Genomic DNA, 16059 nt, shown 5'->3' on the forward strand with positions numbered 1-16059 from the left:
CACGGACATCACACACAGCCGCGCGATACGCGAGCTCACACAGGCTCGCGCACATGTGCCCATCTGCGCGCACACGCTCACACTCCGTGCACACACCCTCTTGCGCACGCACATGCCCTCGTACACATGCATACACCACGCGCGCACACTCACACCCGGAGCACACAGCGTCTTGTGCACGCACATACTCTAGCGCGCCCACGCTCACACCGCCGAGCGGGAGGCGGGGCGGGGCGGGAGCGGCAGCCGGGGCCCCGCCGGCGCCGCCAGGAGAGGGCGCGGCGCAGGGGACCGCGGCCGGCGAGAGTGTGTTTGCCCTAGCCCGGCCCGGGAGACGCCTGCAGGGAGCACCGCCATCAGACTGCGCTGGGCTGGGCTGCTCGGAGGGAGCGCGCCCGGGTCACGCCCGCGTCCGTGAGCCGAGCGCGGCTGGGGGCGCGCCATGGACCCCAAGACGGGAGGCGGCGAGGAGGATGACTGCGTGGACTCGGGCGCGGAAACTGGAGGGTGAGCCGCGCCAGGCCGGGCCGTGGGCGGGGTCGCTCTCTGAGTTGCGCGGCAGCTCCTACCCCGCGCGGGACCTTCTTGGACCTCGCCGCGGAGCCGGAGCCGCTGCGGCGGAATGGGGCGGCGGGGACTGCTCCTCCCTCCGGGTCCCTTGCAAAAGCCGGAGGGACTGCGGTGGGCCCGCTTCCTCCCAGGCGGATCCCGAGGGTAGAGTTGCGCGGTCCACGGCTGCTCGCGGCAGATAGGACCTACCCCGGGGATGCGGGAAGAGTGGAAAGACTCCGGGTTCAGAGTACCCCCCTGCACAGCCCTCCACCCCGATCCCTCTTGCCCTCCATTATCACTGAGGTAATGTGGAGTGCCAGGCAAATGCAGTGTCTCTCTGAGATTATCATTAGACCAGAGATGCTCTTGCACTTGTTTCGACCTTCCTGTGAGGACTTTCTTCTTGTAGCTCCTGAGCCCTCCGGGGTCCGGGATGGGGGCTTGGGGAAGAGGAAAAGCGGGTAGGACAGCCGGCACCTAAAGTCTTTCAGAAGTCATCTAAGAGGATGGCATTTTTCATTTTATGGCTTTACTGAGCTTGCTGAGACCCCCAACCCTCTCCAGCACTCCCCCGCCGAACTTCCTCAGCTCTGTGCGCATCTGTCCCACCCGGAACGATTGCCTTGGGTACAGGTGGGATGAATTTGGGGGGACAAAGACATTTAAAGAAATACTCCTCTCTTTAACGGATTCAGTTACCCCAAACCTTTGGAGACTAATTAGCCCTCTCCCAGCAAAACCGGTTTCCTGAATGTCTTTTATGGGGTGTAGGTCATTGTAAAGGCTTCCACCCAGCCCCTATCTCTAGAGGATTTCCCTCTGCAGAGTCAGCGACACATCCGGGATGCCGGTACCAACTCAGGAGGAAAGGGTGTCTTTTCCTATCTGTAGTAATAACCCTGGAGAAAGTCTGGAGCTGCCCTGACAGAAAGCTTTTATCTCTGAAGGTTGGGGAGGGGGATGGGATGGGGACATAGACTAATCTCAGAGGTTGGTAACTCTGTGAGGGCAGGAAAAGAGTCCAGGTCCAGAATGGACCCAGGGGTCTGACCTGACCCAGAGAAGGAATTCCTACTCAGCCTTTCCTGCCAGCCCAACACCCACCCCCACTTCTTTGCAGCCTCCACTGGCACTGCTAGCCCAAATCTGGGACTTTATGCCCTAAAGCATTTACCTTGCAATGGACTTTCCCTGTTATCCAAACTTGTGATAATCTAAGGTTCACTACAGAACCTGATGACATTCCAGTGGAGTAATCTGATTCCAAATACTAAACTCCCTTGGTTTTTCCCACACTTCGCATATATGGCATTTATCAACTTTAATAAAAGATCCTTGGCTCCGCCCCCACCCCACCTTAGCTGGACCATGAATAGAAGAAAGCAAAATTAACCAGCTCATTTTCAGCTGAGTTAAATAAAGCACCAACTAGTCCATTTGTTTTCCATTTTCAGAGCTCACCTAAAACACTTTTTCCAAAGGCTCGCTCTTGAAGAAGTGGGTGGAGAGCAATCCCTGACATAGGGGGTGACATCACACCCAGTTACAAAGGAGCAACATGACAGCTGCCAGGGCTCCTGGGAGGGGCTTACTGAACAAACTGACACCAGAGCTGCTGTTCTCTGCCTGTCACGAAAGTGTGCAGTTGTAACAGGACAGTTGTTTAAATTCTTATTGCCTCGGTAGCAGCCTTGAAGATACAGGTAAAATGGCCTGCATTTAAATACAATAGTTTCTGTGTATGCTTATTAGTCTTGTATTTGCCACATAGTCACATTTTTTGAGTTTAGTTATCAAAAAACTGTTCACAGTTTTCCTACTTTTCCAGAGCTTGCAGTCTCTTACCCTTTCTAGCTTTCATATAGCCGCCTGTGGAGATTGTGTATAAAACACAGAGAAAGCGCTCAATACATGATGGCTACCATTATTTTTAAAACACAAATCTGCTCACGTCTCTCTCTCCCATTCAAACTTTTAGTGCCTCTGTCATCTATAAAAGGCAAAGATCTCAGCGTGGCCACAGGCCTCCATGTTGTGGGGTTCCTCTCTCTCTGGCCTTGTTTCTTAGTGGGTCCACCCTTGCACCCTGCATCTAGCTATGTCAATAGGGTGCTTCCAGTTCCTTGCCTTTGTCAAGCTGCCCTCTTTGCCACCTCTACCCTTCTCCACCTGGCATACCTATCTAGGTGATGAAACTCTACTCTTAAGACTCAGCTCAAGTGTCACATTCACAAAGACAGGGATGCTTAGTCCGGGGTCCATGAATTGCTTCAAGTTGTATGCAAAATGTTGTCGTTTGTGAAATTTTATGAGAACAGACTGATTTTTCATCAGATTCTCGAAGTAGCCTGATCCCTTCCAAACCAGGTTGGGGTTGGGTGTGAGAAGTTTCATTTTCAACATGTTGCATTTGAGGTATTGAGAGATGTCCAAGTAGAGATGATGAGCCAGCATGTGAGTCTATCTGCCTAAGGTTTAGAGAAGAGGTCTGCCTGATGACATCACATTTGGGAACTGTCAGCCTAAAAATGGCAATTGAAGCCACAGGAGTAGACTAAATAGTAGGGACAATAGCAACCACTTACCTAGCATTTACTATGTGCCAGGTACTGTTCTGAGCCTTTACTATAGTTCATTAACTCATTTAATCCTTCAACAACTCTGTGAAGCAGGTACTATTTAAGGCTAGCCTTGAGAAACTACAACAGTTAAGTGGCAGATAAAGGAGAATGAGCCCAAAAAAGTAGTCATGGAATAAAAAAGGAAGAATGTGATATCCCAGAAACCAAAGGAAGAAAAGAAACAGATCAACTGTGCTACTGAGAAACTAATTAAGAATGTGAAGTGTCTTCTTTGTAAAAGGAGATAATGAAGAGAAGGTAAAGAAGTATTTGACAGAGGAATGGCAGAGTAGAAGCCAGGAGGGAGTGGAAGGGGAGGAGGAGGAGGAGATAGTTGGAGTTCTCTGTCTGGAAAAGGGGAGGGAAGAGGTGGGGCAGTAGCTAGAGGAAAGAGTAGGGTGAGGGAAAGATTTTCTAAATATATATATGAGAAAAGCTGATAATCTGTCATGTCAGCTGTCTGAAAGGGTAGAAATTGGTGGACTTCAGACCATCTGTTTGATGGATTGGCTTTGGCTAGGATGGGGGACTTCTCCCCTCTTAAAACTAGCAGGAGAGAAGGGAATATGGGTTTCCATTTGGTGAAAATGCAGCCCTCCTCCCCCAGGAGAATGAAGATTTTAAATAGTTTGGACAATGTTGAGTGAAAACCCAGTTGAGATTAGTGGTTACATATTTATGGTGGTACCAGTCTACCTTGCTATTTATTTTCTTGCAACAGTGCTGGCAGAGAGAGACCATGGGTAGCTCGAATCATCAAGGCTAAGGGGAGATGAACTATTGTTATTGTAAACCAAAATTAATTTTAGGCTGTAATAAAGAATAAAAAGCATTTATTTGAGCAAAATGAGCTGCAGCCTGGCACACACAGATTCAGGTAGCAACTTAAATTGTGCTCCTCTGAGCCAAAGATGAGGCAGCCTTTTATAGTGAAAGTTTCTTCCCCTGTTCTTAATTAGGTCTGTTTTATGTAAATGAGATATCCAGATTTGTATACGCTGATTGGTCTGAATTGTGCAATCCTGATTGGTAGGCATTATGCCTCCTGATTGGTCATTATGGAGCAGTTCTGATCAGACAGGGCAGGTCTTAGTACTTGGTGAAAGAGGAAACCAGGAACTCCCTTAAAGTAGTTGACTCAGGTGGCATAAGTGAGCAAGGTGTAAGCTGAGAGTTCAATTTGAGGTTTTTCCTGGTACACAGGATATATTAGAAGCCCCTGTCAGCAAATGGCCACTAGGTGCTTATTATTTATACAATTTGGGCCCTCGGTTGGCCATGGGGGTCCGTCCTAGCAGAAAAAATTCCTTCTCAGGGTTCACATCAAATGAATCTTTCTTCTCAGGGTCCACACTAGGTTATTATGAACAAACGAGCAAAGGATTTGTGCGTAATGCTTGAGCTGATTATCAATCCTTTCCACATTATAGTCAAAGAGATGGTTCCAGGAACGCTTGCGGGTTCCACTAACAGTGGGCAGACTGTACTGATCATTTTGAAAGTTACAATCAAAAGAGCCACCCCACCAGGGTTCAAATTCTGCCTCTTCCACTTAAGCATTGTGGAAGCTTGAGCCAATTACTTAACCTCTCTCTGCCCTCAGTTGTCTCCTCTGAAATATGACAGTAATCGCACCCACCTCATAGGATGGTTATGAGGATTAAATTAGTGTATACATTTAAAGCCTGTAGAACAGTGCCCGGCATACGTGAACTCTCAGTACATTATTATTTCTCATCATAATATTGTTATGAAAAATACTCCAAATGATAAACTTAGTTTTATATAATAAAACTATGTATTTCCTGGTGCACTGAAGACCATGTGTTCTTTATACTCATCACAGTAGATGCTCTGGTGCTTTTCAATGCCTTAAGCAATTTACTCATCGCTCAGAACATCTGAGACTATAGAACATACCTCAGTATTATAAACATTATTTTACAGATGAGGAAATGGAAGTTCAGAGGGTACATGAGTAATTAGTGGTAAACGGAAGCAGAATTAGCCACCACAAAATATACCTCTTTGGGATGTTATTTTAGGCTGGGTAATTTTAAGGAGCAGCAGACTTGGGAGAAGCTCTGAAAGCCCAGCAGAAGCTACCCTGTGTAAAAGGACGTTTACATTCGTGAGGGTGTTCCCTTCACTGTACCAGCCCGGCCTACACTGTCCGCAAGAAGGCCTGAACTTAAATCTGCATAACAGTCTTACCCTCGTTTTCCTGGTAACCTTCTATAACTGATTTTTCATCACCAATGACTTCTTTTGTCTTCAGCTGAAGGTGGTATTTAAGGTGGTGGTTTCTGCCTTTTTGGCAAGTCACTCAGTTTTCCTGGGTCTCTCTCGTATATAGGAGGTATACATGTTATTAAACTTCAATTTGTTTTTCTCTTGCTAATCTGTATCATGTCAATTTGATTATTCAACCAACTAGAAGAACGTAAAAGAGTAGAGGAAATTTATTCCTCCCCCACAGTGGCCTAAAGTGAAGCCTGGATCTGTATCACACTTGCCACCTAGTGAAGTTGCCTCTCAAGAAGCTGTTTGATCTGGAATTCTTGTTTTTAGGTCAGACATTTTCTTTTGCCTGTACCTTTACTGTCTGACCCACCTAATACAGGCCAAAACTGAAAGCAAACTAGTGTTCTTCTGTGGTGATTGATGCCATTTTGAAACTCAAGTTTTCCACTTGAAAGCAAGCCTTGTGCTTTTGTGCACTTTTTGTTAGAAAAAAACTAGCAAGTCAGCTGCTGACGTTGGTAAACTATCTTAACAGAATCTTTTAATAGAGAGGCAGGCAATGCTGTAGGCCCAAATAAAAGACATAGAATAAGTAAGACAAATGCTTTATAATGGATGATGCTTCTTTAGTGATGTCTCCCAGATTTGGCCTCTAAGCCACTCTTTCCAATATGACTGTACCTGATGAATTATTTTCATTCAAATGTTTGGTTTGACATCAGTGGACCTCCTCTTCTGTGTCAGCTGTCCCCAGTCTTCTGAAAACATAGGGTCTGTCAACAAAAGAACATCCAGACTATGAAAAGTTTTATAAGAGTTTATTTGAGTGAAAACTGATGACAATTGCTGGTAAGCAAAATCTCAATGGTTTGAGAAAATGCTCAGGAGAATGGCAGTTTTGCTGCTTATTTTATACATTAGAATCAAAGGAGGACATGTAAGGAGGGTTACATGAAATTCGTTGGGGGTAGATTAAGGGTGACAAGAGAAAGCAAAGTGGGCAGGGGAAGGGGGAATCTCTGAGACTGGAATAAAAGCAAAATGAAGAGACACATACTTCTTTTACATTGGTGGGTCAGGATAGTTAATGTTTACAGTACACAGAGATGCTGTGAGGGCAATAAGACAACAGTGGGGTCTCGTGCTCTGGTGCTGGGCAGTTCGAGGGAAAAGAAAATTACTCTGACATTTCAAAGGTATGTTATCTTAGATACACAAAGACCATAGACAAGTTCAAAGGTAAAGACTGACGTTGTCAAGGAAGCTACAGGCCTCGGACATGACTACCTGCCCTGACTCACTTGTAGTTAGGAATTTTTATATTCAGACAATCCTGTGTGTCTACTTTTGGTTTCTGAGTTTGTAAGGCCTGCTATGCAGGCCTCCCCTGAGCTTCTCTGGTTTAGTATGTGGCCCCTTTTTTGTCCACAGGTCATACCATGTCCTTTATCTTTGGGTGACCTTGAACTGATATGTATTGTGATTTAAGAAATAACAAACAATTCACAGGTCTAGAGTTTATAAACAGGTGTATGGGAAAGAATAGGTGGAATAAATTTTAAAATGGGATGAGTTTAAAGAAGACAAAAGGAGAAATCTCGCATAGGAGACAAGATGATCTATTAGGTACTTTATTTTCTTCGTGTCCAGGGTGGAGCTAGTTAACTCTAAATTACCATGGCATCTGATTCAATAGACTGAGAGTTAACAGATGAGGTCCGTGATGCACTGTGCCAATGTTTTATAGAAACGTCAAGATCAATTTTACTGAAATGCCAAGATCAATTCTTTTGCCAAGTTTTTCCTAAAACAGAATTTAGGAAGGTATTTGTTATATACATATGAATTGACAAGTAGGCTACTAACAGTGGTAAACTATCTAAAGTGTAGAACCTTTTATATATGATTTCTATATGTATTATTATGATTAAAATACAGTCAAAGGACTGCATCTGATATTCTGTTCATTATTGGCACAGATACTAGATAAATGTGATATTTGGAAATGTGTCTACTATATGTGTCAAGTGTGTGAAAATATGTAATCCTTGCATTATTCTGCTCATCTGTATTATGTGTCTATGAATTTTTCATCCTAAAATTTATGGATTCACCTTTCATGCTTCATTCTGGCAGAGCTGAATGTCTTATGCAGAGCCAGCTGGGTAAATTCTTAGGATGTGCAACCAGTAAACAGATTCCTGAGACAGGTACCCTACTGCTATTCCTTCCTTCTCTAAAAAAGCTGAGGCATACATACCCCTCCAGAGATTGAAATTGTTTGAGCCTGCTTAGTATGCACAAAGTTGCTTTAAGCTTTACAGTTTGTCTTTCACTGACAGTATTTCCAGTAAATACTCTTTTGGGGTTATTCGGACTGTATTTTAAGAGCTATACCTCGACTCAATACCTGCTCCTCACGGTAACTTTTCTATGGAAAAGAAAGTAAATATCAAGCTGTATTTATAAATATCTCATCACCGTGTGCTTTGCAAAAGTGAACAATCAGGAACAGTCATATATCCAACAAAAGGGAAATGGTTGAATAAATTATAGTACATCACTTTATCTAAAATCATAATTACAGGAACTATTTAGCAGCATGTTTTGATGGCGGTTAGTGAAGAGAGCAGTTTAAAACTGTATCTTTATGGCAACTGTGTACAAATTATATAAACAAGATCAGAGGCTGGAAAGCAATGTGAGATTTTAGGTGACTTTTTTTTCTGTTGATATCTGTTTTGATGGCAGACAGGAATGAAAGTAGGGGTGGTGATAGATGAGACTGCAAAGCTGGGCAAGGGCCATTGGTCATGGAAAGAGAGGATTATGCTATATCATGTCAAGCTTGAACTTTATCCAGAGAAAGACACAGTCAGATTCGTACTTTGAAAAAATTGGCTGCTGTGTGGGGAAGGAGTTGGAGCAGGGTGAAGGTGACAATAAAGAGACTGACCAGTTGGCAGGCCTGACCTGGGCAATGCCTTTAGTCACAAGAAATGTGAAAGATTCATGGCAGGGGTATTATACTAGCACCTATCCCAAAATACTACTAGTGCACTTTAAGATTCTTGAAATATGTGTCAAGTGTAAATTTCATTCTACATATATTTCCATCTATATGCAGATCTTTAAAATGTATGCATATGTGAAACCCATCTGTCTCAGGAGTATTTGGAAAATCCTAGCTGAAAATACTGACAAATTGTTAATAATAAGATAAATAGCCCCATCGCACATTCTTATTGAACATTTTATTTGAATTGTCATAAAATTTCTCTCAGTCTGACCATCTTAAGATGATCATATTGTAATGGAATTGTTTTGCTGTTGCATATACCATGGTGGATGTTTGTCGAGCATTCATTGCATTTATATAGAGTTACATTTCTAAGTACTGTCCTAAAGTTTATTTGTGTCCTGCCTGATTCCAGAAAACATGGAGTGCACCAACACCGGGGTTACAAATCCTGGGTTTCAGAATGTTACTGATTCTTGACTGTCCTTTCTCGTTCATTTCCCTGAGCCAGCCTGTCATCTTGCCCTAGCCAATTCGTTCTACATTTTAACTTCTTCCTTGCCACCACCCTGCACACATAGTTCAAGTCCTTATCATTACTCTCCTCCTTGTCTCTTTACGAATAGTATCACTTTAGTTTCCTAATCAAAAATGTAAAAAATTGGATTAGATCTAGGCAGATGCAGTTGGTAATATATAAAGGGATATGCAAATGGTAGTAGTTGTTATTCTTTCCAGTTTTAAAATTCAGTGATTCTATGACTGCTGAAATATTTCATTTGAAAAGAGACCACATGCTGTTTTTCTTCCATTTTCTTTCTCTAACAATAAATCAGTGCATATTTTTGTGTGAGAGATTACTTTAACTAGTAAGAGGCATGCTTTTTATGTTTTTTTAAAGTTTCGCATATATTATACTTTTTTAATGTGATGAGAAACTCAGTGGAGTAAAAATTAGATGATTCAAGAAAGGCACTATGAGACTAAGTTAATAAAAGAAGTTAGAATCTACAAAATTAAATATAATTAACCACTTTATTTGCATAACTATGTCCCCTAACTACCACCTTGGCCTACATACCTGAGAGATTAATTCCTACTGTGAACGACTTTGGGACACTTGGGGGGAGAAAACTAATAGCTTCTATACCAAATACGTTGCTAGAGAGGGAAGGCTTAGGAGCCACACCAGTATGACAGAAGCTTAGTAGAGATTAAGCAGGCATATCCTTGGCCAGACGCCCATCCGCGCAGAGACCAAATGCCAGCAGCTGATTTCTTAGCATAGAAACTGATGGCTAATTTCACCCTGGCCCTAACCCTGCCTTTTCCCTTTCCTGCTCACAGCCCACATCCTGTTACTCTACTGTTCAGCAAGATTTCTCAGTCAGGCATCATTGTGCCTTTGTGTTTCCTGATGGTTGACCAGACCCTGAATGTGGAAGCCCTCACAGCCAGGGTCCCCGCGCTCTCCCCAGGGTACACCACTCCTCTGCACAGAGACATTTGCCTGTGCTGTGGTGATAACATTTGAAGGGTAGTCATTTGCAGTAGTTTAACTTTGAGGGAAGTCATGACCCTTTTTGAGAATCTGTTGAAAACTTCGAGCATCTCCCCAGAAAAATAAGCATCCATTCAAATATTTGCGAGCAAATTTAAATGGTTCAGTACCCAGCTGGTCTCCCATGTGAGAGAGTCATAGAGCTCATACTAAGGACCCCTGATTTCTAAAGTACCTTTAAAGTTTTGCTTTCAAGTTCAGACATAACTTTATTTGCACAAACAATACTCAGCACTGTATTTTTTTATTTATAGCATTTCTTTGCTAGTTAAATATTACGTACCATTGACTTTAAAATTCTAGCGAAGAAATTATTTGGATAAAGAAAAATAATGCCTAATCCTACTAATACTAAGATTTTGTGTTTCAGGTCTGACTACAGCCACATGTCTTCCACTAGCAGTAAGTATGGTTTAAATGTCCTTTAGCATTGTCTTCACAGTCCCCTAGGGGTCATTCTCATCTATGCATGTAGAGAAAGCCATCTATGTGACCCATGCTTTAATGGTAAGACTCACTGAAGGTATACTTGCCAAAGAATCTGAGACAGATCTTCTATCTCTGGAAATGGGGCTTTTCCCTGTGGACACTCAGCCTGGAGGAACTAGCTTTATTAGTACAAAATGCTTCTAAAACACCTTCTCTGAAGAATTTGAGATAACTCATTCATTCAACAAATACTTATCAAATACCTGCTGCCCGAAGGCTAACAGCTCAGAGCACTTTCGTTGGATCTGTGGGGTGGCCTCAGCTCATCTGTTGGGCAAACTTCCTCCCTTGTATTTCTGTGTCTGCAGGCAGATGTCATAGATAATTACTGTACATGGTTAAAAAAAAAAGATTGGGAATATGTTTATAAACATACTCTGAGCATAGAAAAAAGTGCCTCTACATTAAATATTAAATTACAAGTAAATCCATTTATGGGAAACAGGCTTTACATCTACGAACAATTTATAGTGATTAAGATCACTGTATAAATGACCAAAGCCATTCAAACATTTATTTTAAAATAACAAAAAATTCTTATAATAAATTCCTGATGTTTTGAGTTAGGACAAAACACTTCAGTATTCACTATCTCACTATCCTGTTAAACTCTCAGTTCAAAGTAGTTCCCAATTGGAAAGACATTTAATTGGATTATTCTGTTTACTGATGTTCTGGCTTAGTTTTCCCTTGCAATAAGAGACAGTGCAGAAAGCTGTAAATCTGAAATTGTAATTTAGTGTCAAACTATATTTAGTTATTAGTATAACTGCAAGGAGCATCTTCTGCTCATTTCAGCCAACTGGAGACTCAGCATTGCCCCTTCGTTATTAAGAACCATTAGTAATAATGAGAATAATGCTCCAGTGATTTGCATTCATTCCCTGAAGCTTTTGCATTCCTAAAATCAGAGCAAGCTCTCTTGAACTCTCTCTCTGTGCCACCATTTTCATTCCGGTTTTGCCCAGAGGCTATATTTTTTAAAGAATTATTTTTATAAAATACTTGCCCCAAGCCTTTGCTCAATTTGTAGCTCCCTAATCAGCCCTCTGGGTCACAACAAAGCACCTCTCTTGTCAGAGAAACCAGTAATTTGGTTTGGGATGTTTTCCTCTCCATTATTTTAATTGCAATCTCTGAATTGGAATTTCTCTTAGTGCAGCTGGGATCAATAGTTTTTTACTGCTCTTTATTTTCTCTTTAAATATTTGGTGATTCCTGTCTCACCATTTAGTGTTGGGGCTGCTTAATGAGTGAGGATGTGTATGTATGTATATGTATTTCATATTTCAGTTAGGAAATATATTTGCTTACAAATAATATAGGAAAAACAATGACTTGAACAAGTAGGGGTTTGTTTTCCTTTGACATTAAAAAAGAAACACCCAGAGGAGAGAGTGTAGGTGCGGTGTAGAAACTCTTTCAATCACTCTGCTGCACCATTCTCAGTTTTGGCTTCCAGCCTCAGGGTTGCCTCAGAGTCACAAAATGGCTGCCTCCACCATAGCCATCACATCCTTGTTCTGGGCAGGAAGAAGGGGTGAGTGGATACTGGTGGGCCCCTGGCTGTCTTTGCCTGGTATTTTGCCTGGCCTGCCTTTCCTCCCTGCCAGAAACATGAATCCTGGCCACACTCATACTCAGGAAAAGGCCCCTTAAGCAGTCAGTGAAAGGTAACAGCGTGGACCCTTTCTGAAAAGGAAAAGGAAAATTTAAGTCTAGAGTTTTAAATCTATCCTTTAAAACAGTGGTCCCCAGCCTCTGGGCCGCGGACCACTAGGGGTCTATGACCTGTTAGGACCTGGACCACACCACAGTAGGTGAGCAGTGGGCAAGCGAAGCTTCATCTGTATTTGCAGCTGTTCCCCAGCGCTAGCATCACCGCCTCAGCTCCACCTCAGATCATCAGATATTAGATTCTCATAGGAGCACTGGTCCCTGGTGCCAAAAAGGTTGGGGACCACTGCTTTAAAACATAAGTTCAATGGCACTGCAATTTAAAAAAAAAAAAAAGTATTTTCCGAGTAGATTTTAAAAATAGTATTTCCCCACAAACTATATAATCATACTCAGAGGACTGAATAGAGTGAAAGGTAATGTGTTTACTATCTACTCTGAATGATTCACTTCCAGGGTCACTCTCCCTTCACAACTGACTTGGTGCCAGTGCCCACGTGTGACCAGCAGGGCCCAGAGGCCTGACTGTCGCAGGTCTTTCCCACTTGTTGATCCTGGGAGCAGCTCCTGCATCTCATTGTCATTCCATTGCCCTGTCAGCCTCTCTCCGCTCAGTGGCTTGTTTCGGAATGATTCCCAGGTCCTGATAGGGATTCGAGCACTGGTTCTAACCATTCACGGTTACGAAATGAATTTTCCTGTCTGTGAATGGTTCTTACTCAACATTCATGTGATGCTCCTTTCCCTGTTTGTTCCTGCATTCACAAGGACATAAATGCTTCCTTGGGGTGAGCTAGGGTTAGAGTCTGTTTATCCACAGTTGGTTTTTCTCCTTACCACAATGATCAGGAAAGCTTTCTCCAAGAACAGCAGTAACTGTTTAGTCATCTTTTCCCTTGGAATGCAGGGGTTGCTTCCTCATGCTGCTTGCGCCTGATGGGAAAAGAAGAGAGGTCATCAGCAAAAGTACAAGACTTAGTTGTCCTAGGCCGTAGTCCTGGGTCCACCATGACTGAGCGGTATACCCTCAAGTCAGTTACCCTCTCTTAGCATCGCTTTCCTCATCTGTGAAGGAGATGTTGAGCTGGATGGCCTCTAAGGACCTTTCCAGAAGCTCTGGGATGCTATGATATAAATATCCTAGAAATTCCTCTAAACAGAGAAGAGAAGAAGGAAAAATGGAGGAGAGGAGGGAAGGAGTGAAGAATTGAGGAATCTGTACCTTTTTTCTTTGTCCCCAAATAGAGTTTGGAAGATGAGCATTCTCTCTGGTAACCTGTAGCATCAATCTACAGAATCAACCTGAGCTTCTGTACTGTGAGCTGCCTGTAAGTTGGTGGCGGTAGAGACATTGTGGTGAGGGGCAGTCAATGCTTTTTAATCCCCCTCGCCTCAAAAAAATGGACAAAGTATGGGACTGGGGAGGGCACGTGTGTTGCTGGGCCCTGTTTTTCCCCCACCTTATGGATCACGGAATTGCATCTCCACTGTGTCCGATGGATGTCACTTTCAACTCTTGGGGGAGTAGCTGAGCAGACTTCTTTAATGGATGGCTTGGTTTTGTGTGAGTGAATTTTTTCTAGTTGCGATTGATCCATTTGTCTTTCCAGATTGACAGGGCAGACAGGCTTTCTTTATGCTTTCTGCAGAGCCAAACACTGTTAGCACTCAGGAGATCTCAATAAGTCATAACACTTCCCAAGGAAGACAATAATTTAAACTCTCAGAATTTTAGGTTGTTTTTCTGGAATCCTGGTAAGAAGATCATCAAGCCACTATCTACAATTTGCATTCTTAAGTGAGTTAAATAAAAAGGGGAAATTTTATTAACAAGGTAAAAGAAAAACAATAATTATGCCAGGATGGAAAAATCAACTGTGCCACATAATGCTAATGAAACTTCCATCATGTATGATTGACTTTCCATTCAAATAAAAATTATAATTATACTTGGAGAACTACTCTCAGAAGATGCAGGGAGTTTTTAAATGGTATTTTTAGAACTGTATAAATTTCTCGAGGATTTCTAGCCCCAGGATAATGCCAGTAAGAAGTAGCCAAAGAATGAACGAGTTCTATTTGAAACTGTTCTCTATTCGCCCTCCTAATTTATGCCCTAAAATTATTCTTTCTCAAATATCAGGTGTAGTCATTGACCCTACCTGGCCCTTGTGAACTGCTGGGGATATCAGAAATGCCTTGCAGTTTTGTGCCCCATCATACTTTTCAAAGCACAAATGGTAAAAGATCAGTTGACGTGACAGAGGCCCTTGGCAATGCCCTGAGAATTCTCCTAGTCTGAAATTGTGGAGAAATTGCCATGAACAGTGTGTTCTGCTGATTTGAATCCAGAAGCATGAACCAAGCTGTGCCATAAAAGACACACATCATGGGCGGATGGGAGCCCCTGAATCTTCTTCATCCCTCTCAGACTTCAGATTCCTGCCCTTTTGTTTTTTCCCTAGAGTTTTTTTCTTAGCTTCCTGCTCCATCCTTCCAGCGACTCTGGTAGCTTCCTCATTTCCTGCCCACATGCTTCCTTCTGGCCCTGAGCTTCCGAAGTCCACAGGTCCAATGGAGTGCTGTCCCATCAGTTTTCCTGGGGTCTGTGACCTGCCCTGAGAGCAGCCCCATCTAGGCCCAACTGCTGCTGCGAGCCCCTGGATGTACTCTCATCTCAAGGAAAAAGGATCAGGTGATCACAGGTGTTTTTCAAATAGGAAAGTCGGTGTCTTGGTTAACTGCATGGCACTGTAGCTGGTCAGAGCCACCATGGGGACTTAACCAGTTCTGCTCACTGTCTGAGAGGACGTCTCATTGCTTCATGAGGCATCCTTTTCTTACAGGTGTATCTTTCTACATAAATGCTGTCTTTTCCCTTTCATTTCTCAGTAGTTTCATCATTTCCTTGCAGTTTCAGGATACTGAAGAAAAATATGCTTTGATTTTTTCTCTGGCCATATCTGTGCCTCTTCTCAGCATGGAGGAAAAGATAAGCCCATTGCGATTTAATTAATAACAAATGTAAGGAGCTTTAAAAGCAACACATTGAGAAGATATGATTGAATACTATAGAACTCATCACTGTTGGGGAGTATTTGAATGTATATAATCTGTGTCTTCATATCCAAGCGCTAAATTCAGACTTAGAATAATGAAATATTATTTTTTTCTGTTTTTATTAGAGGAGATAATAACTTATTGACATATTTTATTCATTTTGGCGCCAGTTTTTTATCATGTTACCAAAAAAGAAGATCAGAATTTTGGAAGAGGTGGTAGTAACCAATTTAACTTTGATCCATTTGTACATTTCAGTTTTTCATTTTTTTCTTCTGTGTACAATACTTTCCCCATTATGATTTTCAGAGCAAATATTCTTTCAGAGTCTTATTCAATAAGATCTAGGCAATCTCAAATCTATTCATTAGTCCTATGAAGAACAATTTTAGGTATTGAACATGCTTAATTTAGTGATTAGCATGGAGTTTGCAGATTAGAATATAGCCTTTTAGATAAAGTTAGTTCTGGATGGTGACATAGTTTTCAGGGACCAACCTACCTTATATCAGTTCAAGGCCATCACTACTTTCATTTTCTACTTCCTTAGTTTCCAAAGGGCTTATTAGTAATACTAATGATGTTGTTTGATATACTATTGTAAACCCAACAGTTGACATAAAGCAAAATCGAAGCATCGGGGAAATAGTATATTTATTTCCAAATGGAGGAAAATCGGGATTTTGAATTCTACTCTACCACACTGCAGAGCCAAGAGCACTTGAGTGTGCAACTTCTCACTAATGAACCTCACATAAGAACTACTTCCATTTTTATCATGTTGAAGACCATGTTCTGGCACAACAGTCACATTTACTCGCAGAGCTGTTCCCAGA

At 42.3% G+C, this 16059-nt stretch overlaps 1 protein-coding gene across 1 annotated transcript in view; it reads left to right on the forward strand.

The window, feature by feature from the left end:
* The first annotated feature begins 265 nt into the window (after positions 1-265).
* The window catches only part of FAM124A (family with sequence similarity 124 member A), a 64103-nt gene continuing 48309 nt past the window's right edge, over positions 266-16059 (forward strand). Inside the window, exons 1-2 of the mRNA XM_039839407.1 lie at positions 266-507; positions 10368-10399. Of these exons, the coding sequence (XP_039695341.1) occupies positions 443-507; positions 10368-10399 (97 nt within the window). The 5' untranslated portion in view covers positions 266-442. The remainder of the gene's footprint in view (positions 508-10367; positions 10400-16059) is intronic.

This window comes from Pteropus medius, unplaced genomic scaffold, assembly GCF_902729225.1.
Source record: "Pteropus medius unplaced genomic scaffold, Ma_sr-lr_union100, whole genome shotgun sequence".
Lineage (NCBI taxonomy): Eukaryota > Metazoa > Chordata > Mammalia > Chiroptera > Pteropodidae > Pteropus > Pteropus medius.